The sequence below is a fragment of the Erpetoichthys calabaricus genome, chromosome 5, assembly GCF_900747795.2.
Source record: "Erpetoichthys calabaricus chromosome 5, fErpCal1.3, whole genome shotgun sequence".
NCBI lineage: Eukaryota > Metazoa > Chordata > Cladistia > Polypteriformes > Polypteridae > Erpetoichthys > Erpetoichthys calabaricus.
The window spans coordinates 179,550,583-179,575,522 of NC_041398.2; the positions used below are offsets into that span (position 1 = coordinate 179,550,583).

The window sequence follows — 24,940 nt, forward strand, 5'->3', positions numbered from 1 at the left end:
TATTTATTTTTTTTAGCACAATCTGGGCTGATACAGCTTACCAGCTCACTTCAAGCTTAGGGTGCAACACCAGCCTGTAGCAACTGCATGCATTTGTAAGTTTAAATGCTTGCTGAACTCTGTACACAAAGGAGTTCCCCATGGTCAGAACATGCAGGAGATGGACATTGCTGTGCTTTTTAGTGGGCTGCTACCAGTTACCACGCCCCCCCACCCACCAGCGAATGTTAGTGAAATGCAGCGCTCCAACTACCACACCCACCCCACTGTTGACTAATATTTTGTCATGTAAAAGTAATAACGAAAGGCAAAAAGGACTGGGACATTGTATAGAGTTCACAATATTATTTCTTTTTGGCTGGGTTTTTGTTTTTTTTTTGTACAGTACTTAAAACATTCAGTTCATTGTAAATCCCATACGATTTGCAGTGTAAGGTGACGGGCATTCTGAAATATAGGATGGAGCGAGATTATTTAAGGCTTTGTAAATATAAGCATTACAGTAATCCCTCGCTATATCGCGCTTCGCCTTTCGCGGCTTCACTCCATCGCGGATTTTATATGTAAGCATATTTAAATATATATCGCAGATTTTTTGCTGGTTCGTGGATTTCTGCGGACAATGGGTCTTTTAATTTCTGGTACATGCTTCCTCAGTTGGTTTGCCCAGTTGATTTCATACAAGGGACGCTATTGGCAGATGGCTGAGAAGCTACCCAACTTACTTTTCTCTCTCTCTTGCGCTGACTTTCTCTGATCCTGACGTAGGGGGATTGAGCAGGGGGGCTGTTTGCACACCTAGACGATACGGACGCTCGTCTAAAAATGCTGAAAGATTATCTTCACGTTGCTACCTTCTGTGCAGCTGCTTCCTGCTGCACGGTGCTTCGCATACTTAAAAGCTCGAAGGGCACGTATTGATTTTTGATTGAAAAACAAACTCTGTTTCTCTCTGTCTCTCTCTCTCTCTTTCTCTGCTCCTGACGGAGGGGGTGTGAGCTGCCGCCTTCAACAGCTTTGTGCCTCGGTGCTTCGCATACTTAAAAGCCAAACAGCCCTATTGATTTGTTCGCTTTCCTGTGTCTTTCTGACAGACTCTGCTCCTGACGCGCACTCCTTTGAAGAGGAAAATATGTTTGCATTCTTTTAATTGTGAGACGGAACTGTCATCTCTGTCTTATCATGGAGCACAGTTTAAACTTTTGAAAAAGAGACAAATGTTTGTTTGCAGTGTTTGAATAACGTTCCTGTCTCTCTACAACCTCCTGTGTTTCTACGCAAATCTGTGACCCAAGCATGACAATATAAAAATAACCATATAAACATATGGTTTCTACTTCGCAGATTTTCTTATTTCGCGGGTGGCTCTGGAACGCAACCCCCGCGATGGAGGAGGGATTACTGTAGTTCTGTTTGCATACCACGTTGTCAGTTCAGCACTCCGGTTGTAATATGACCAAGCTGTGCAAGCACACTCTTGAGAATGCAACGTATAGTTGTACAGGAGAAAAGCAATCTTGCCTCAAATCAATGGCAACCTTTTGTAGATCTATGAACTTAATTTAAACTTTAGGTTTACACGGTGCTTTCTTTCCGAAGTACCTGCACTCATGAATATGTCTGTATGCGTCAGTCGCTCAAATCCCCGCGCTTCGCACCGGCGAAGTACTGCTTTTAAATTTTTATTAAGAAGAAAAGAAAACCTTTTTAAATTGAGAGAAAATATACTAATAACAATTTGTTAAGGATCTGTTTTTTTGTGAAGCTGCTTTTACTCGAGTGATCACTTCGAGCTGACTTGCTGGCTAACCATAAGCGTTACCTGGTAGGTAACCACCCATACAATCAGATTGTGAATCAGACTACAAATGCCGTGAATGTAATTACCCCGATCTACATGCTGTCAAATAAACGAACCACACGGCGTGGCGCAATTTTAGGGGCTTCGCCTCTAGTGCTGACATCCGAGGTTCGATTCCCGTAAGGGAGTGAAGTGAGCGCTTCGCACCGGCAAAGTACTGCTTTTAAATTTTTATTAAGAAGAAAAGAAAACCTTTTTAAATTAAGTCTTAAAAAGAGCTGTAAAGATATTGACAATAAGCTACGCAAACCCACCAAGACATGCAATCGTTTAAATCAAGGGGCGAGTCGAAAAACACCATCCCATACTATTAGTTAACGATTAACACATTTCTATATGTATTGTAAGCATACAATACAACTGATAATATGTTGCGCTTATTTATCTGGTGTACCGACATTTTTGCGCATTTAACGTCTGAAATCTAACGTGGTTTGTGCCGTTCAGAATGAAAACAGTTAGCATTTACCTTTTTAATAAAAGGCGAGCTTTTAAGCCTGAGAAATCACCCCGTAAATGCACACGTTTAATTGCACATGTGTTAATATGTATGCTTACACAGTATTAAAAGACACTCAAAAATTAACGTCATTTACCTTCGTTCCCGCGTTTGACTCGTGCTGTAAATCTCTTCCTTGTTTTTAGTTCACGTGATTATGTAGGAGGCGTGATGACGCGATACGTGACTCCGCCTCCTCCATTAGAGTATATGGACAAAAAACAGGTTCCAGTTATGACCATTACGCGTAGAATTTCGAAATGAAACCTGCGTAACTTTTGTAAGTAAGCTGTAAGGAATGAGCCTGCCAAATTTCAGCCTTCTACCTACACGGAAAGTTGGAGAATTAGTGATGAGTGAGTCAGTCAGTCAGTCAGTGAGGGCTTTGCCTTTTATTAGTATAGATTGTGATCAGTGGTATCAAATGCGGCACTTGGATCTAGGAGGATGAGAACAGATAAATGGTCTCTGTCTGCATTAACCTTCAAGTCATTTATTACTTTAACCAGTGTAGTTTCTGTACTTTGATTTGTTGTAAAACCCGACTGAAACTTAACAAGAATTTGTTTATTCAAGTGATAATTTAGTTGCATAATGACTACTACTTTTTGGTAATTCTAGTGTTAAATATACTGAGTCTACGAAAAAACTCGTAGATCCGTCCCACCTTGAAACCGTTCTCACCTCTCCGCCAGCGTCTTTTGTCTTCTAAATGTGCCGATTAAGACGAGCAGCAAGCAGCCGGCTATTCCATCCCCCACCGCCGCAGAACGTTCACTAAGTTTTCCCAGCTCATGCCTTGTTTGATTATCTGGGAGTGACTGAAGTGCTGGAGTTTTAGAGTGGAAATAATAGATCACTATTTGGAACACTATTTCATGTGTGTTCTGTTTCTACAGTAATCTGTGTAAACACATTTTTAAAACAGAAACGTTTTTCATATTTTAGTAGTAAATGACAAAATGTAGGCATAAACTATATAATGTATGAAGCATGAAGTCCAAAGATCAAGTAAACACTTTCACAAAAGGTTCAAGGAAGAGACAACAGCTTCAGTGGCATAGCGGTAAGATTTGCTGACTTGTAATCAAGAGTCCCCGGTTCGATCCCCACTCACTCCTATATTTGCCGTTTTCAGTAGTGAGCTGCTCTTTTTGTTAATATTATGCAGTACACACATACATTTGGTTTGCGTCTGTAACACATGGTGTGCATTTATAGGACTTGTAAAAGTTAACTTTTTTTAAACTTTTATTCAATCTAAATCGCGATCACGATACATACTACTGCCCCCCCACCCAGGGATCTGACGCTGTTATTTTTCATTTGAAACGGAATAAGTGGAGATGTAAGTGGTTTTTTGAGACAATGGAACTGGACATTCTCTCATCTGGAGGGATTAAAGCTGACACACAAACGCTGGTGAATCTGCCTTCTTCGTATCTCACCGTCACTTGATTCTTTTTTTATTCAGTTTTATCGAGTGTTCCTGCTCATGCTGAATTAGTGTGCACTTTAGATAGATAGATAGATACTTTATTAATCCCAAGGGGAAATTCACATACTCCAGCAGCAGCATACTGATACAAAAAACAATATTAAATTAAAGAGTAATAAAAATGCAGGTAAAAACAGACAGTAACTTTGAATAATGTTAACATTTACCCCCCAGGGGTGGAATTGAAGAGTTGCATAGTTTGGGGGAGGAACAATCTCCTCAGTCTGTCAGTGGAACAGAACAGTGACAATAGTCACTATGGTGTATCATGTCAAAAAAACAAAAAAAAAACACAGACGTAGGTATATATGATATTTGGAATTATTCGTTTTATGACCTGTATAGTACATTTCGGAAAACGTTATAGCACGGATACAACATTATTCATATTATTCATATTCATTCGCATAACATCTTGTGGTTTGTAGTCAGTGACTGCGTGTTTTTTTTCCCCAGTCTTGCCAGTCCCCACATGTTGCTGTATGCTGTTTCTTTTGTACTCCAGGACATGCAGAGGATAGAATAGTACAGAGCAGTAAGTTCAGCGCTATATGCAATCATCAGATTCAAATGTTAACTGTTCACACACACGCAAGGATTGTCTTTCCTACATTTACAATGTGTATACCTGTTACAATGTACACGCTTCTGTCTATGCTGTGGTTTCTATTACACACCTGAAAGAAAGAGACAATATATGTGAAAACATCATCGCACTAATGCAATATTATTTGAAAACGAACAGCGTTAGATCGGGTGTGGATTTATGCTGGCGCTATTACTGAACGAAAAAAAAGATCAACATGTGCGTTGATCCTGCAGCACTGAATAAGCTCACGCGCTCAAACATACCCCCCAATCTGGCTCTAAGTAACAGCGCAAGTACAGACGCAAACCAAGTGTGATCAAGAGTCCCCAGTTCAACCCCCACTCACTCCTATATTTGCTGTTTTCAGTAGTAAGCTGCTGTTTTCTTTAATATTATACAGTACACACATACACTTGGTTTGCGTCTGTAGTTGCGCTGTTACTTAGAGTCAGATCGGGGTGGGGGGGGAATGTAATGTTAGAGCGTGTGAGCTTATTCAGTGCAGCAGGATCAACGCACATGTTGATCTCTTTTTTCTTTCAGTACATGTGCCTTCCCTGTTTATCTATATATCTAGTGACTTTTCTGCCTGTATGTCTCTCTATTACACAGTGCTGTCTGTCTGTGTGTTATGGATCTTAAAAATAACAGTTATAAGGACACTTGTTCATGTTAATTGCAGTCTCAATTGTTTAAAAAATATTTTAAAAGGAGCATCCCACATGAAAATATAACGATCTCATTAACTGAAAGTGCATACCAATTTATAAATTTTATGTCCATTTGAGGTTAAACAGAAAAAAAAAAAGAACACTTTCTCCTCAACAGGGAATCAAACTCAGGTCTCTGAGGGGACAGTAAGCCTGCTGTGCTCTGAAATAGCAAATCTTACTGCTACGCCATGGAAGCTGTTGTATTGTTCTTGAACCTTTTGTGAAAGTGTTTATTTGATGTTTGGACTTCATGCTTCACACATTCTATAGTTTATGCCTACATTTTGTAACATTTATTACTAAAATTTGAAAAAGTTTCTGTTTTAACAATGTGTTTACACAGATTACTGTAGAAACAGAACACACATGAAATGCGTGTGTTCCAAATAACGATCTATTATTTCCACTCTAAAACTCCACTTCACTCCCAGATAATCAATCAAGGCATCAGCTGGGAGATGCTCGTGCACGTTCTAATTCGGTGGGGGGATGGAAGAGCTGGCTGCTTGCAGCTTGTTTTTATTGGCACATTTAGAGAACAAAGGACGCCGGCGGAGAGGTGCGAAGGGTTTTAAGGTGGGCCGGATCTACAAGTCTTTTCGTAGATTCTGGTAATTCTAGTGTTAAGAAGCAGAAGTCTGTCTTTTATTATAATAACACTACTAGTTAATCATTGACGATTACTAAAATGCCAGTTGTGGAAGTGATAGGGTAAGTGATAGCATACTGCAATGCAAAAATTAGTGGGAGATGAAGCAAATAAGATTTTTTTTGTTATACATTTGAATTCTACTAATTGATGTTGTAACTTAAATCAAGGCAAATAGTCATCCTGGGCAGACCACTGATCTTTTTTTAGTGAGCTTACTATTTACTATTTAATTGTATTCCCACTTAACCTATTACATTCCAAATCACTTACAAAAGATGTGTATTTGCCATCACCACACTTCAGTAGAAGTGTTTCTGTATAGCCCTAAATAAAATTAACTATTCCAAAAGGACCTCTCAGAAGATTTCTTGTTGACATAATTCATAGAAAATCATTTTCAACAAGGAGCCAGAGTTAGTAAAACACTTGTTTTACTACTAGGAAGCCGTAAAGATCAGGATTTCAGTACAGAATTGATGGTCACCTAAGACATAGTTGATTAGAAATGCTACAAAAAAACTCAAAATCAATTTAAACTGAGCTGCATTACTTTTTTGAGTGATTGAGTAGTACAGCAAAATTAAATCCATGTCTCACAAAATAATGTTCAAGGTAAAGTAAATTACCTTGAAAAAAACATTTCTAAAAATAAATATCTAGGCTAATGTGCCCAAGGTAGAACCATTTGACCTTAATTTCAAAACATCTACAACACAGCTAATCATTCATGTAATGTAGTAACTAGTGGCAAGTTTGTTTGCTATATGAGGTTTTTTTTTTTCCTTCTTCAGTGGGGACAGGTTATTGTCAGGATAAAGTGGAAAGTGATTAGCTCCAAGTAATAATATAGTTCGGTGCACAACCTGCTGAAGAACACTGTTATACTTTAGCACTAGAGCAATCCAAAATACACAACAAGTTGCAGAATACAGAATGACTAGTTTCCTGGTATGATAACTCTACTGTTTAAACATGGTATGGGACAGTGGAGAAGTGTTGTGTGTTGAGTAGGACATGTAAGTAAGAATTTCAGTGTACTTTGTGCACATAACCTATAATCACTGGCTTCTAACTAGCTGTACCTTAGCCATCCCAAAATAATTCAATACAATATGTCACAATTACCTGATCTTGATTAAGTTCCTACACTTTCTACCAGTCACACAGATGCAGTAATTCAGGTTTACACAGTAAAGTAGTATAGTTAAATGTGTAAATTATTGTGTTAAATATAGTGCATTTTTAATTATTAGTGGTGTGAATGCTTTACTATAAATACATATGGTTTAATCCTCAGGAATCATATGGTACACTCTTTTATTTATTATACAGTCATATGAACATGTTTGGGAACCCCTCTCAGCCTGCTTAATAATTTACTTTAAACAAAAAAGATAAACAGTGGTATATCTTTCATTTCCTAGGAACATCTGAGTACTGGGGTGTTTTCCGAGCAAAGATTTTTAGTGAAGCAGTATTTAGTTGTATGAAATTAAATCAAATGTGAAAAACTGGCTGTACAAAAATTTGGGTCCCCTTGTAATTTTGCTGATTTGAATGCATGTAACTGCTCAATACTGATTACTTGCAACACCAAATTGGTGGGATTAGCTTGTTTAGCCTTGCACATCATAGACAGAGGTGTCCAACCATGAGAAAAGGTATTTAAGGTGGTCAGTTGCAAATTGTGCTTCCCTTTGACTCTTCTCTGAAGAGTGACAGCATGGGATCCTCAAAGTATTGATGTAATATCTCTGTTGGGGTTCCCAAATTTATGCACCTGTCTAATTTTGTTATGATGCATATTACATATTTTCTGTTAATCCAATAAACTTAATGTCACTGCTGAAATACTACTGTTTCCATAAGGCATGTCATATATTAAAAGGAAGTTGCTACTTTGAAAGCTCAGCCAATGATAACCAAAAATCCAAAGAAATAAGAGGGGTTCCCAAACTTTTTCATATGACTGTATATATTTTTTTAGTTATTTCATTAATATGTTCACAACTGTAAAGAAGAAAGGTAATAGTTGCCTTGACTTAAACAAAACACTATATTGGTCAATTTGCTCTTCTCTTGGGAAGGCTTGATTGTGGTTGCTTGGCCACTCTTGATTTATTATCTTCCTTCCAGGCTAGATTAGTAAAAAGCTATTATTAGCTGTTATTAAATTACTGTATTTTTTAATGTTTTGAAATATTAAGTATTGGTATACATTTATGAAATATATTACAATTTAGGACTGAAGTGAAAATTGAACCGTAGGTTTATAAGTTTCAGTCAATGTTACATTCATCAGTCTATTACACCAAATAACAAAAATCAGCCTACTTAAATTTTCTTTAAATCTTGGAAATGGATTTCAGTTATCTTGGGAATGATTGAGAATAATCTTTCATGATGCATAATTTATTAATTTTTATGATTCCTATTTATCTTAAGGGATACGGTAAAAATAAGATGATCTTAATAAAAGCAATGTTTAATTTATCAACCTGTTATAGTTATAAATTCTTGTTGCAACCAACTAGCAACAAACACAGAAGTGCAAAATTCAAAGTGAATAATCAGTTCACAATGATTTCAGTGTGAGAAAATGCCTAATTGTTGCAATTAGTGTTTATTTTTGGTCTAACTTGATTCTTTCAATAAAAGATAAAATTAATAACAACAGCAGAAGGAATTCAAGCAATTTATTTTTTTATATATTAAAATCTATATTTTTACTAATAGGATTCCAGTAATAAAGTATCGTTTGCAAAAAAATACCATAAAATTTTGCATATAATGCACATGCTGATCTAAACCAAATTTTTCAGGTAAAAAAGAAATTGATATATAATGCACATCGTTAACATTTCAGGATTTTATTAAAATTATAGTCATTTTTTTTAAATAAAATTTAAAATAATCTACTTCTACTCTCTCTCTATATATAAAATCCTAAGCCTGAAAGTGCAACGATTTAATGTGACACTTTTATGTCGCATTTTTGTCACACTTTAAATCAGGCTTATTTGAAAACCTACATATATATGTTTGGTATCATTCTTTTCAGAATTTCTCGAACTTTAATGTGATGTTGTTAGATTTTCAGAGTCTTACTCTGTTTTTAAATTATAAACTAAATAATATCAAGAACTTTAGTCCCGCAAGATGAGACTTTGTGTCAAGAGATATAACCACGCCCAGGGCCGGAAATAAAAGACAAAGAGTAGATGACAAAGTAGAACATCGTATAGATAAGGCAGTGAGACAAAAGGACAGCTGCTGTACAGGCTTTTAAATGTTCAAGGCGCCACGCAAGATTCAGATCACGTGGTGCGGCAGCGATGCGAATTGGCTGGCATGTAGAGCATGTAGAGGTGGGAGCGGTTGGCGAGCGTGTGTATGAATGTGTGTGTGTATGTATGTGTGTATATATATATACTAGCAAAATACCTGCGCTTCGCAGCAGCGAAGTACTGCTTTAACATTTTAAATAATAAACTGAGGGAAAATATACCAATAATTATTTGTTAAGGATCTCTTTGTATACCATGTTGTCAGTTCGCCCCTCTGGTTGTAATATGATCAAGCTGTGCACTGAGCTTACTGTTGAGCATGCAATGTATAGTTGGCCATGTGAAAAGCAATCTTGCCTCAAATCAATGCCAACCTTTTGTAGGGTCTGTCTCTGAGACTTATTAATTGTCATTGCGAAGCAGAGCCTTACTGGAAATTGTAGGCGTTTGAATTGAAATGGGAGATCAGAGGGTATAACGGGGATGCAAGGAATAAAAACTCTCTCCCTGAGCCACCGCCAGTAAAAATACTTGCCTCAATTAGGTTCTTTTGCAGGCATGTGACCTGAAGTCTCGTCCCGTTACAAAGTTTCGGTGGCTGTAAGTTTCTCAGTAACATTATTGGTGCCCCAACCTTCAAAATTAGATAATACTCAGGAGTGCCTGGAGGATTCAGAGTGTGGACCGAGCTGCAGGCTATGGACGTATATATGTACGTAAGTAGGATTCAGTTAGCGTTGGGAACCCGCGTACCAAATTTCTTGAAGATGGGCCCATTAATTAACAAAAACCGTTGGAAAATTCAATATGGCGGCTGACAGTGGTGTCATACCACCGAAATAAGTACGTACATCGGTTTCGGTTAGCGCAGGGAAGCCGCCTACCAAATTTTGTGAAGATGGGGCCATAAATAAGAAAGTTTAACATGGCGGACGTTGTCGACCATTATGACCATTACATGTAGAATTTCGAAATGAAACCTGCTTAACTTTTGTAAGTAAGCTGTAAGGAATGAGCCTGCCATATTTCAGCCTTCTACCTACATGGGAAGTTGGAGAGTTAGTGATGAGTGAGTCAGTGAGGGCTTTGCCTTTTATTAGTATAGATGTATATGTGTATGTATATATATGTGTGTGTGTGTGTGTGTGTATGTATGTGTGTGTGTGTATATATATATATATATATATATATATACTGTATATATACTGTATATATATATATATATATATATACTGTATATATGTGTGTGTGTATGTATATTATATATACTGTATATATATATATATATATATACAGTATATATATGGTTTTGGCAGCCAAGCGCTTTTTTTCCAACCTAGAAGACGTCTCTTGAGATCCGTTTAATCGCCTCGTTGATTGCATGTCTTCCAAGGTAGTTTCAATACCCATTTCCTGCACAGAGTCATCTCCCCTTTTATGAGTGACTGTGTTAGCGGCCGTACTTCGTACAGGTCTTTGAACGTACTGAATACTTGTAACTGGTGTTGCCCGTCGGCTACTTTCGACAGGGAATGGAAGCAATTGTTAGGTAACAAAAATTATTTGTAAGTGATTTCGCATTGAAGAAATAGTAAAAACTTGATCACTTGGGTCAATACCTAAAGAAATACACACAGCAAATGCAATTGAGAATACAGCAGAATCTGAATGATTTAATTGTTGCTGTGCGTCTTCATAAACTATGGGAGGTTTGTAAGGAAACAAAGCATGAAGGAAATGAAGCTGCTCTTCGGTGAGGTTGAATTTTTTATCAGCGTTTAAACTGTCATATACATGAATTACAGCACCATCATAATAGGTACACACCCAGTGAATCACTCGTTCAGTAGCTGCAGAAGGTAATATTTGAATATGTTTTGCATTTTGTGGAATGGGCATTATTGGTATGTCAGGAGTCCACATTAGCAAAACCTCTTGAGATTGGAAATTGTATGCGCAGCTAAAATTTTGTTGAATTTGCTCATGTGATCTGTTGATAAATAATCATTATCCATCCATCCATTTTCCAACCCGCTGAATCCGAACACAGGGTCGCGGGGGTCTGCTGGAGCCAATCCCAGCCAACACAGGGCACAAGGCAGGGAACCAATCCTGGGCAGGGTGCCAACCCACCGCAGTAAATAATCATTATTTACCAACTCATTCATTGCAAAATCTGATAGTGGTAAGATCACTCCTTCCATAACACTAAACACAAACACTAAGTAGACACTAACAGTAAAAAACGGCAACACCGCTGGGAACAACACTAAATGAGATAAAGTAAAAGTCTACTAAACATTAAAGTACAAAAACAAAGTAAAAAGTAACAGTAAATCGCAACACCACCGGGAACACCGGCACACCTCGTCTACTAAATACTAAGAAACACTAAGTAGAAACACTAAAGGAAAAAATATTATTCAGTTAGTAGCGCGTCTACTAAACAGTAAATCGGTAAAGGAGAAACGACTAAACACTATGGAAAAAGAACGGCAAGACCGCGTCAGCTGCGGAGCTCAGCTCGGAGCGAAATGAAGTGAATGAAATCAGGTGAATGGGAGGGGAGATGATCACGTGACTCCAACACTCGCCTTAACTCTCCATTCCTCCACAAACACAGTCTGTCGGATCCCAACTCTCCTTTATATATATATATATATATATATATATATATATATATATATATATATATATATATATATATATATATATAATATATATATAATATATATATATATATATATATATATATATATATATATAATATATATATAATATATATATATATATATATATATATATAATATATATATATATATATATATATATATATATAGCAAATATTATCTATATTATATATATGAGTCTCAGTTTTTTAGCAAAACATGCTTTATTCTAATTGAAACAGGAACAGCATGGTCAATTATTGCAGCTGGATCTACCGCTCTCCCATGCACAAATGCAGCAAATGGGCAGGGTCGGGGCCAGGTCTGTTGCCAAGTTATACTGTTCCCTGCGTTTATAATGTTCCTTGCATCACCCATTGGCAACAGGCACTTATGGCACAACCACGATCCGGCTCATATTTGTTTCCACGGCACAATACTGCTGCACTGAGAGCCTGTGGTTGCCTCAGCAACAGACAAGCAGCCCTCCACAGACGTGGCAGTTGCGCTTTGTCCCAATGGGTGGGGTTCCAGAAGAGTTCAGAAACCTCACAGCCCCCAGATCCCCCCCACCCCTTAGGTTTGTCCACACCTTTGTGGGCAAAGCGACCATCCAAGCTGAGCTCGAACAGGCGGGAGCGAACATCAGCATTAATATGTGGAGCTGTGGGACAGTGCCAAACTTCAAAAGCAAAAACCTGCAAGCTAATAGACCACCGAGTGGGCTGGGTGTTCGTATCCTTCTATCTGTACAGCCACTGATGTGGAGCGTGGTCAGTCACCAGGGTAAACCTCCATCCCCAGAGGTAGTAACAGAGGGCCTCCACCGCCCACTTAATTGCTAAACACTCCTTTTCAATGGTCGAATAATTATGCTTCCTGGGCAGCAGCTTCCTGCTCAGAAACGTGACTGGTTGTTCTTCCCCCCCAAGAAAAATTGAAGGAGCATCGCTCCTAAACCGAAAGCGCTTGCATCCGTTTGTCAAATAAATTCCTTTGAAAAGTCTGGGTTGTGCAGAACCGGTAATGATGTGGAACCAGCGAGAGAAGCAGTCAGTGCACTCCGCTACCTCCTGGTCTGACTCGGAATTACTCTCATTCAAGCCCTTTAGCTGCCTCCCATGTGCATGTGTGACAGTATATATAATGCTGTTTCAGTATTATGTGTTTTTTTTTTTTTTTCGAATTCTAATTTTTCATTGATTCACTTTGTAGTTGCAATCACATGACTTGATTTGATACTCGCATGGAGTCTGGCGGTGCGCTTGATATCAATGCAGTACAGTATATTACGTATGCCTGCTGCGTCACTGTTCATTTATGATTAGTCATCAACATTATTGTGTAAGGATATAAACATAACATTTTATTTTACTGTAATAAATAACAATTATCCCTTTTTAGTTTTAAAAGGAGTGGTTGCAAAGAAAAAGAAAGTAAAGTGACAAGAAAAAGCATTTCGCTGGAAACTAAAATGCAGGTGCTCCAATGATTAGATGCAGGTAAACGCAAAATTAGCAAAATTTGCGTTTCTGAAGATGAGGAACGAAAGGAACTTTCAACGGATTTTCTCATAAAAAGTTTAGCCACTAATACGGAAATTGTGGATCGGTTTATACAAAACAATCCAAATTTTGCTAGAAGTTCAAAGGCAAGACAAAGTGTCATTGATGCGATGTCTTCCTATCGATAATTACTAATATATATAATAATTATATATATATAGGGATGGCGGCACGGTGGTGCAGTGGGTAGCGCTGCTGCCTCGCAGTTGGGAGACCTGGGGATCTGGTTCGCTTCCCAGGTCCTCCCTGCGTGGAGTTTGCATGTTCCACCCGTGTCTGCGTGGGTTTCCTCCGGGCGCTCTGGTTTCCTCCCACAGTCCAAAGACATGCAGGTTAGGTGGATTGGTGGTTCTAAATTGGCCCTAGTGTGTGCTTGGTGTGTGGGTGTGTTTGTGTGTGTCCTACGGTGGGTTGGCACCCTGCCCGGGATTGGTTCCTGCCTTGTGCCCTGTGTTGGCTAGGATTGGCTCCAGCAGACCCCCGTGACCCTGTGTTCGGATTCAGCGGGTTGGAAAATGGATGGATGGATATATAGGGGTGGCACGGTGGCGCAGTGGGTAGCGCTGCTGCCTCACAGTTAGGAGACCCGGATTCGCTTCCCGGGTCCTCCCTGCGTGGAGTTTGCATGTTCTCCCTGTGTCTGCGTGGGTTTCCTCTGGGTACTTCGGTTTCCTCCCACAGTCCAAAGACATGCAGGGTAGGTGCATTGGTGATCCTAAATTGGCCCTAGTGTGTGCTTGGTGTGTGGGTGTGTGTGTGTGTGCCCTGCGGTGGGCTGGCGCCCTGCCCGGGGTTCATTTGCTGCCTTGCACCCTGTGTTGGCTGGAATTGGCTGCAGCAGACCCCCGAGACCCTGTAGTTAGGATATAGCAGGTTGGATAATGGATGGATGGATATATACAGTATATATATATATATATATATATATATATATATATATATACTCTATATACACTCTGTATGTATATATTTATATATACTGTATATATGTATCTATATGTATGAATATATGTGTTATGGTATATGTGTGTTTAAAAGTTTTTTTGGTTCTTTTTGTTATTCATCAGGTATGGATACAAATGTCTACCTCAAAATTAAAGTGCGACTTGTTAAATTTCCTACCGTGAACAAGACTGTAAAATGAGCTCCAGTGTGGACAGGTAAGTGGTTAAAGTTGGGTCATACATAAATAATCTATCTAACCAAGAAGTAAGAACAGAAAAGTATTTAATGAGAGTAGAATAAAATTGCATGATTTATTTTGTGCTGGTTTTATAGAAATACAATTCTTTCAGAATTGTATTTTCCACTGTAGTATTTATAATTAGCTGGTCAGAGCCCATTTCTTACCTAATTTAAGCAGTCATTTACTTAATTTTCAAGGCTACACATTCTGGTTAAGCATTGATGTGAACATTGTCTTGAACATACTTTGTGTTAACCAACCCCCAACAAACAAATACACATGAACAAACACACACACACACACCCCTCTCCTAAAAAAAAATAAATGCATACAATTTGTTAATTCTTTGAAGATATTACCTTGATGAACATTTTTCATGTTATTAATCCATTTACCAGATGATAGCTGTTTCCTTTCAACATACCTCAGATCCCAGTATTGTGTGCACCAACCCTGTCCTTGTGTTCTTTTTGAAATTTATCATTTTTGGATCTGTTATGATTTTGTGTCTCCATTGTAATAAATCATTTGGTGTCATCTTTGGCAATAAAACCTATTTAGGGCTAATCACCAACCATCCTAAGCTCATCTCCCTCAGATTGCTGTTACTCTGTAAAACTGGTAAAAATCAATATTTGGTAATGTTGTCTATTTCATTATGAAAGAAGAACCTTGTTTGCTTACTGCAAACTGCTGTCATATTTCTAATAAATCACATATGTTTTATGTTGATTTTTATTGATATTTAAATATTTTTAACAAAAACACATGTGCTGCCACAATAGTTGGCACCCCTGCATTTAATACTTTGTACAACCTTCCTTTTCTAATATAACAGCACAGAGTCTTCACTTGTAACCTTTTATAAGGTTGGAGAATACAGAGTAAGGCATCTGAGAACATTCTTCTTTACATACAGTGCATCCGGAAAGTATTCACAGTGCATCACTTTTAAATTTGCAAAAACCTCAAGTAAACCTTTTTCATGTTGTCATTATGGGGTGTTGTGTTATAGAATTCTGAGGAAAAAAATGAATTTAATCCATTTTGGAATAAGGCTGTAACATAACAAAATATGGAAAAAGTGATGCACTGTGAATACTTTCCGGATGCACTGTAATCTCTCTAGATCATCCAGGGTCATGTATATATTGTCATCTTTGTTAAAAACTAATTTAATACAACAGTCTCAACCTTAAAGCCATGACAAACTCCGCAGAGGTATGTTGGTTAGTATACGGGATCAGACAAGAACAAAATCTGTAATAAGGAATAGGTTTGTAATTTTATTAGCAAATTTAAACAAATAGCCAGGGCCAGGTTTTCAAAAAACTCTTTTCTTATGTGATCGATTTAGTAAGATTTAAAATATTCAACTTTGTATTGTGTGTATAACATTGAATTTCTTTGTTTGCTGTTTATTTATGTTAATGATATGAAAACTTATGAAAATAATTTAAATGGTATAATTACATAAAGTAATTTTTATTAAAAGTAAATGTAATGTTGTTGCAGAGATGACAATAGCATATTTGATGGATTAATGGAAGAAGATGACAAGGACAAAGCAAAGAGGTCTGTGTATATTTTCTGACTTTTTTTTGGGAGTGTGTTCTCCATTCTAGCATCTGTTAGTCATTAGTTTTACAAAAAAATCTCTTTATTTTTGGATTATGGAAGTTCAGACATTGGCTTATTTAAAATAAACATTTAGTTAAGTTTAAGCTTAGCATAGCTTAGACTTGTAATGAAAGACATACTAATATGAAAACGTAAACATAAAGTAAATACTGATAAAGTGAACAAATATGTATTACCACATAAAATGAAAGAGAATGTACTATATATGTTAATGTTGCACAGTATACTGGTACTAAAAAGTACTGAAGTACCCATTTTTAAAACACTACTATAAAGTCATCATGTAAAAATCGGTAATCTTACTAAATGAAAATATGACTTACGTTGCTTTACGCTGCCTTAATTGAAAAGTAAGCTCTTTCTCTGTTTAAAAAGAAAAGGGCATGGAAAGTATAAACAGGGAAGTCAATGAGAGAGTGTAGTACTTTGCTTTTTGTTGCCTCCACACTCACCTGATATGACACCCTGTGATTTCTGGTTAAGGGGTATGGTGAAGGAGCGCTTCTATAGCAGGAATGTTCGTGATATCAGTGACCTGTTTTGTGAATAAATTGTTTCCACTATTCAAATGTTAACATCATTTTGACTCACCCTATATGTGTATACAGTAGACCCCTGCAAAGTCACAGTTCAGAGTTTGCAGCCTCAGTCATTCGCGGATTTTTCCTTAGAACCTATGTAATAATTGTTAGCAACCTATGTAATAATTGTTAGCGGAAACCACAAATATCCTGTGCAATTTTTATGGCTTTTTTGGTGGAAATACTGTACTGTAGAGAGAACAGGAAGCAACTATAGAGGAAAATGCGGCTTGGGATGGTGAAAGTAGCCAATAGAATTTGAAACTGCAACTCCCAGCAGTCCGTGCAGTGGCTCTGATTGGTCTTCTGCTGAGGGTGTTGGGGCTGTTGGGATAAAAGGATGTCAGCGTGGCTTTTAAAAAGGGGGCCGGTGACCAAAAGCAAAAAAAAAAAGTTTTTGTAATTTGTGTTTCAAGTTCCTGTCTGTCTGCCTTCTGTTGGGTTACTTGTACTTATTCGTTTTGTTCTGGATCGTTTTGTGGTTGGCGTCTGGATTGTCTTCCGTCTGCCTGTGTACATGAGGACTGTATGTGAATTCATGGCCATCCTCCAAAGAAAGGAGCGCTCCTGAACCCATCCACCTGTCTTCACCATTTCAGGAACTAGCAGTAGGACTATCTTTATATTCGCATTCACTGTGCAGATCTCTGGACTGTCTATTTTCATCATTACATTTCATCTGTTGCCGTTTTTCATGATTTACTGTGTGTGTTTTGTTTGTGCTTTGTTGTATTTAATGTGTAATCGCCGTAAGGGGAACAGGGGTGGTATCGTTGTTTTCATTTATTTCATTTGTTGCATTATTTTTGTGCTGTTTGATTACTGGTTTGCTTTGTTTTTGTCTCTGTTTGTGAGTGCATGCAGGTCGGGCCAAGGCTGGGTGTGTCCCTGGAATCTCCACCATAAAAATAAACAAATCGCCGTCTTCTCGACGGTGTGAATCTTAGCGGCACCGGACCGCTACAGCGTTATTCATTTCTCCTTGCTGCTGATTGATTGTGATGCATCTCCAGCTGAGTGTTCTTGTGTTTTCTGTTTTGTTCCTCTTAACCCTTAAACTGCCACAACTGGCTATAGTCATTTCCTAGTGCCATTTGCGAGCACACAGGAGCTGATCAGTCTGTGCTGTACATTCGTTGAGCAGCTAGCTCATGACCACTGCCAGCCCCTTGTGAGCAGGAGGGCCGAACGCAACCCTAGAAGACACGGATGCTCCTCAAAAAACCCATCTTAAAAACGCTGATAGACTACCTTCACATTGCTTCCTTACTTGCTGGGCTTACTTGCGGCTGCTCTGTTGCGTGATATGCTTCTTGCGCAACGCTACACTTACTTAAAAGCCTGAACAGCACCTGTCCTTTTTGTCTGATTGCATTGTTTCTCTCTCCTCCCCCAGACATCCTCTGCTCCTGTTGGGGGTCCTGCTCCAGTTGTGCTCCCCTATGATATTTGTCTATTCTTTAATTGAGAACTAACTGCATACTGAGCTCGTTTTACTTCTGAAAGAGGCATGTTTGTTTGAAGTGTTTGAATAAAGTTCCTGTCTCTACAATCACCTGTGTTTCTGTGCAATTCTGTGACCCAAGCGTGACACCCTGCAGCACTGCAGCCTCACTGTCCCTGGGATTGAGCCGCTGCACTAGACTAGCCTGCAAACATCAGCGCATACCTCTGTGTGCTTGAGTGCAGCCAGTTCAAGCGCAGTAGGCTCAGTGATTTACTAAATTTCATCCATGGCGTCAGTTGCACCTTGTACATATTGTTACAGTAGTTTTTAAAATAGTTTTTACAGTTCATTTAGCAGTGTGTAAAATGATCAGTGTTGCAGTAATTGTGATGCTCTTTGCATAAAAAAAATGTGTTCCATTAAAATTTCACTTTTTCTTTGTGAATTGTGACGTTTACTTAAAGTGCAGCAAAAAAGTATTTGGCATCAAGGGATGCATTAACCCTAAGTATCTGGCAGTTTAAGGGTTAAATCCCCAAGATACCGCCGAAACACCCTGCACCTTCTAATGCTTCTGGCAATGAAAACGCACTTGCATGAATTACAGTACATATAGCGGTAGCATCTGTATTTTACATTCTAGCACTGCGGGAGACATAGCAGTACAGTACACAGATTTACCTTTGCATTTTTTATTTTTAGGTAATGTATTAAGCTGAGGTTGAAATGAAATTAAGTGTTTTGGGGGCATATTTAGGGATTAAACTATAAAAAATAGGCATTTTTTTTAACCACATCCAAAATTTGCGGGTGCTCTAGGAACGTAACCCCCGCAAATTTTGGGGGTGTACTGTATATTTATTTTACTTTTATAGTTTACCATCAATGTTATAATCAATACAGCTTCACTGTAAAAGCGCATACAGTCAGAAAAGAAGAAAAAAATAGTATGCGTGTGTACATGATTTCCTTTTTTTTTTTTTTGTTTTCCAAAAAAAAATAAAATTAATTCCAGACTTTGTAGAGCATATGCATATCAGCTTATTAGGCATGTGCACAATATCTGTTCGAAAACTTTCCTTTGTAACTAGATTTTGTTTTTAATAGTCCAGTTTTTCTTTCATCTTTATTAATTTTTCTAATCAAACCATTCATTTTAAATGCTTTAGTTTATATTCAACTACTCAGTAATCCTTTTAAGAAGTTGTAAGGTTCCTATTTCTCTTCCATAACAATAGAAATAGAAAAACACAAATTTTTTTTAGCATATCAACAACATCTGAAGTAGAAATGAAGTCTGCTTCATGCATTAAAACCTGGGGGAATTCCTCACTGTAACATGTGTGAGAACAAGAGATAAGAGAGAGAAGGAGTAGCATGCTTCAAGGCTGTGTATCAAAGATGCCAGGAAGCCAGTCATGTCATGAACTAAAGAAAAATATTTTCATTACTGTCTCAGCACATGTGAAAATGGGGTGCTGGTTGGGGTGGGAGGTGTTATAGAAGTTATACATTATTTGCTTTGGAATAGTTTTGATTATTGGTACTAAGGTGCAAAAGCAGGTAGTGGTACCGAAGTCAAAATTTTAGTATTGATCTAATGCTAGTATGTGTGTCTTCATTTCTTATTTCAAATTCATGAAGTATTTCATGATAGCAAAAGAAAGTCTTTGTACTGTATTAAAAAAGACATTGCACCTTGTGTGTATATTCAAACATAATTAGAGAGAGAAATGAACTCAACCCCGTGGAAAGCTGTGTGTGTAAATGAAACTAATATACTGTAGCTCTGTTTGGAAATCTTACAATGAAATAAATGCAATTATTTTAAACATCCTGCAAAATAAATACACTTTTTGTTTATTGACACCCAAAACAAGCATTCATTTATTTCATAGTCAAAAGTTTGTCAGTGACTCAAAAAAAACTGCACTTTAAAGTGACACATATGCAAATCTTGTTACTTTATTTTGTACTGTATATTTATTATAACAATAACTACAGAATGTGATAATGCATATGTTGTTTGTTTAAGCAATCTTTTTGGACGGTGATAACAATAACCTAAATTTATATTTATTTAGTATTGTGTGAAGCGTGCTGTTCAGCACATGACATTCATTTGACATCATGTGTATAGTATTTTAATGAGCAAGTAATTTAGGTTACTGTTATATCTGACCACTTGTTTTCTTTTTTCATTGACACACAATTACCTGTGTGAAGGAATTTTTTTCTGGTATTCTGTTTTCAGAATGTGTAGAGGCCCATCTTTTCTTGTCTTTCGCAGCATCCTTTGAATTTGTTTGTTTTAACCCTCTCTCATAAGTGTAATCTGGGCTTGGTTTCTACTCTCTCCTCTGATAAACATCCCTTAAAAATCTCTTTGTCATATTGAATTGTCTAATGGACCTTTCCTCAACCCATACATTGTGCTGGAACACTATTTTTTAAAACATCAAAAATTGTTCTAAAAACCTATCAGCATCACACACCTTTGTATGTGTACATATACCCATAGAAGACATCATCTCATGGGTTTAAAACTGTGTTCCTTTTTACTCCCTTAAACACCTTGGCACCTTTCACAGTATGCTCTGTGGACATCCTCTGGCTGCTGTTATTTGGCACTATGTGGCTAAATCCGTCTCTGTAGTTCTTTACTTCCCCATTCCTCACTTACCTTGTTCTCCTTTTCCTGGACCTTGATTCTCTTACTCTTTTTCTTTCTCAGTGTAGAGAAAAACCAAGCAAAATATGATTGCTACCACTGCATTTAAGTTGCTGTTAGCCTCCCACTGAATATCTCATATTCCCGGGTCCTCCCTGCGTGGAGTTTGCATGTTCTCCCCGTGTCTGCGTGGGTTTCCTCCGGGCGCTCCGGTTTCCTCCCACAGTCCAAAGTCATGCAGGTTAGGTGGATTGGCGATTCTAAATTGGCCCTAGTGTGTGCTTGGTGTGTGGGTGTGTTTGTGTGTGTCCTGCGGTGGGTTGGCACCCTGCCCAGGATTGTTTCCTGCCTTGTGCCCTGTGTTGGCTGGGATTGGCTCCAGCAGACCCCCGTGACCCTGTGTTCGGATTCAGCGGGTTGGAAAATGGATGGATGGATGGATGAATATCTCATACTCTTCCAATCTGGAAATATTCATTGTATAATTTCCTTCTTGAACTATCAACATGGCAAATCAACAACCCAAGAGCTAATTCTTTCCATTGTTTCTTTTTTATACTTTCTCCTCTGATTTCTACTCACTCTCTTCTGTGTTTTTTTTACCACTACTATTTTTATTTTTTATTTTAAGATTAACCATTAACTCTAGCTAAGGGGTGAATTTATAAATATTTTTCCTGATAACATTACCCCAATAAATGACTGTATCTTAGAAGTGCATTACAGGTATATTGTGATTTTTATCTACAAACAACAAAGACCAAACCTACAAATGTTTACAAAAGCAGCTGAAGAAATCACACACAGTTCACAAACTGTGTTTTATGGTTTTAATGTCTGTTGGATTTACAGTCCTTAAGAAAACCTAGAGCTTAATTCAAAGAAAAATGGTCCTAAAGAACATGCATGATACAGCTCACCGTTTCTATCCTACACCAGGGTATATCTCTCTGTTTATAGTTTAAAGTCTCCTCTCCAAATTTAAGTAGCCCTTAGCAGTAAAAAGGGTGATGTTACTCAAAAATGATCTTAGCAGCTTCGACCCATAATCTTCCACTTTCTCAGAATTCCTTTTTACACTTCGAGGGAAAAATTCTTTTTATGTTTTCTTTATCTTATTAAAAAAAAAAAAGAATATTGCTACAGAGGCAACCCAGAGATATTCTTTGTATGAACTGTCCTTTCTCTGCTGTTTGACATTCTTCCATGTAACGGAAGCATAAAGGAATGTAGATATTAATATACAGGAATCATTTTAACAATATTATGATTCTCAAATACATAAATGTAGCTATATTACAACCAGTTAATGCTATCTTCAGAGTTGACTGGATGTGAATATTTTGCTGTTGTACAGTATATCCCAGAAATCTTTTTTGTTGCATTCTTATTTAATGTACTCATTTTTATTATTAAAATAATTGGTCAGAGGAAAGTTATAAGGTACATAACAGTATAAGGTAACCCTGGCAGGTAATAGTTGCTGGTCAAGACTATAGTGGTGCTTGTTTTTTTCTATGAAAGACTTGTGCCAGTTTAATGTAAAAACTATTTCTGGGCATGGGTTTTCTTGATTTAATTTTAAATAGATTATCTGGAACCATTTTTAACTAAAATATGCACAATTTCTTTAAATATACTGTTAAGGGATAATTCTTTTATGATTTATGATGTGTGCAATGCAACAGTTAAATCAATTACCAACCTATGTTTCTATTTGGTGTGCATAGTTACTTTCACATAAAAATTCACATAAAAAGAAATTTAAAGTAATCCAGTCTGACCATAAAACCTATTTCAGAATGCAGGGCTTGTATTTACTTTCCTAGCTGATATTGATTGTTGATTGATATTATACAGAGTTTGTTTAGAGCATTAACTTGTAATGCCTTGCAAAATTCATCCTGAATCACTTTCAGTAAAATTCATTCTTCTGTGTTTTTAAAGAGTTTCCAGAAACAAATCTGAAAAAAGGCGAAGAGATCAGTTTAATGTTCTCATTAAAGAACTTGGTTCCATGCTTCCTGGAAATACTCGGAAGATGGATAAATCAACAATACTGCAGAAGAGTATAGACTTTTTGCGGAAGCACAAAGGTAAACACTTGAAGAATAACTTTTTAAAAATTTTATGTCATATATAAGCAAAATTGTTATGTTACAATGGACCTTATTTTAATTTTTAGAAATTGCTGCACAGTCTGAATCTAGTGAAATACGACAAGACTGGAAGCCCCCATTCCTTAGCAATGAAGAGTTTACACAGTTAATGCTAGAGGTGAGTATGCAGAAAGAGGTTTCTTTTGGGAGCCATTACTACATAATCATATTTTATTTCAATTTTTGTATATATTAATTTTCTTACGTACTGTGTCCATTATAGTCTTCCTCATTGTTTCACAAAATCTAAAGCTAAACTTTCATTTAAAATTTAGTAGGGAGTTCTTTCATACAAAGCTATAAGGTATATTAACAACATTTTTATATTGAATCTCAGATTACTTCCACAGATATGTTCACTTTTCTTTTTTTAAATTGGCTTTAAGTTATGGGAGAATGAATGCTTTAGTATGTGTTAATACTCTGTTTTAATGTGATGGTTGAAGATGACAGAGGTGTTGAGGAGGAAGGTTCCTGGCCAATGCAGTTTGTGTGGTAAATAGGTTGGAGAAGTTCATTCCAATACATAGACTGTTGAAACTGTATATACAGTGCATCCGGAAAGTATTCACAGCGCATCACTTTTTCCACATTTTGTTATGTTACAGCCTTATTCCAAAATGGATTAAATTCATTTTTTCCCTCAATTCTACACACAACACCCCATAATGACAACGTGAAAAAAGTTTACTTGAGGTTTTTGCAAATTTATTAAAAATAAAAAAATTGAGAAAGCACATGTACATAAGTATTCACAGCCTTTGCCATGAAGCTCAAAATTGAGCTCAGGTGCATCCTTTTTCCCCTGATCATCCTTGAGATGTTTCTGCAGCTTAATTGGAGTCCACCTGTGGTAAATTCAGTTGACTGGACATAATTTGGAAAGGCACACACCTGTCTATAGAAGGTCCCACAGTTGCCAGTGATTGTCAGAGCACAAACCAAGCATGAAGTCAAAGGAATTGTCTGTAGACCTCCGAGACAGGATTGTCTCGAGGCACAAATCTGGGGAAGGTTACAGAAACATTTCTGCTGCTTTGAAGGTCCCAATGAGCACAGTGGCCTCCATCATCCGTAAGTGGAAGAAGTTCAAAACCACCAGGACTCTTCCTAGAGCTGGCCGGCCATCTAAACTGAGAGATCGGGGGAGAAGGGCCTTAGTCAGGGAGGTGACCAAGAACCCGATGGTCACTCTGTCAGAGCTCCAGAGGTCCTCGGTGGAGACAGGAGAACCTTCCAGAAGGACAACCATCACTGCAGCAATCCACCAATCAGGCCTGTATGGTAGAGTGGCCAGACGGAAGCCACTCCTTAGTAAAAGGAACATGGCAGGCCGCCTGGAGTTTGCCAAAAGGCACCTGAAGGACTCTCAGACCATGAGAAAGAAAATTCTCTGGTCTGATGAGACAAAGATTGAACTCTTTGGTGTGAATGCCAGGCATCACGTTTGGAGGAAACCAGGCACCGCTCATCACCAGGCCAATACCATTCCTTCAGTGATGCATGGTGATGGCAGCATCATGCTGTGGAAATGTTTTTCAGAGGCAGGAACTGGGAGACTAGTCAGGATAAAGGGAAAGATGACTGCAGCAATGTACAGAGACATCCTGGATGAAAACCTGCTCCAGAGCAATCTTGACCTCAGACTGGGGCGACGGTTCATCTTTCAGCAGGACAACGACCCTAAGCACACAGCCAAGATATCAAAGGAGTGGCTTCAGGACAACTCTGTGAATGTCCTTGAGTGGCCCAACCAAAGCCCAGACTTGAATCCGATTGAGCATCTCTGGAGAGATCTTAAAATGGCTGTGCACCGACGCTTCCCATCCAACCTGATGGAGCTTGAGAGGTGCTGCAAAGAGGAATGGGCGAAACTGGCCAAAGATAGGTGTGCCAAGCTTGTGGCATCATATTCAACAAGA

At 37.8% G+C, this 24,940-nt stretch overlaps 1 protein-coding gene across 4 annotated transcripts in view; it reads left to right on the forward strand.

The window, feature by feature from the left end:
- Window positions 1-24,940, forward strand: part of clocka (clock circadian regulator a) — a 154,622-nt gene that overhangs the window by 27,057 nt on the left and 102,625 nt on the right. For all 4 annotated transcript variants that reach the window (XM_051928594.1, XM_051928596.1, XM_051928595.1 and 1 more), the window contains exons 2-5: window positions 14,401-14,493; window positions 16,035-16,094; window positions 22,807-22,955; window positions 23,045-23,136. In XM_051928594.1, coding sequence (XP_051784554.1) covers window positions 14,474-14,493; window positions 16,035-16,094; window positions 22,807-22,955; window positions 23,045-23,136 — 321 coding nt within the window. In that variant the 5' untranslated portion in view covers window positions 14,401-14,473. The remainder of the gene's footprint in view (window positions 1-14,400; window positions 14,494-16,034; window positions 16,095-22,806; window positions 22,956-23,044; window positions 23,137-24,940) is intronic.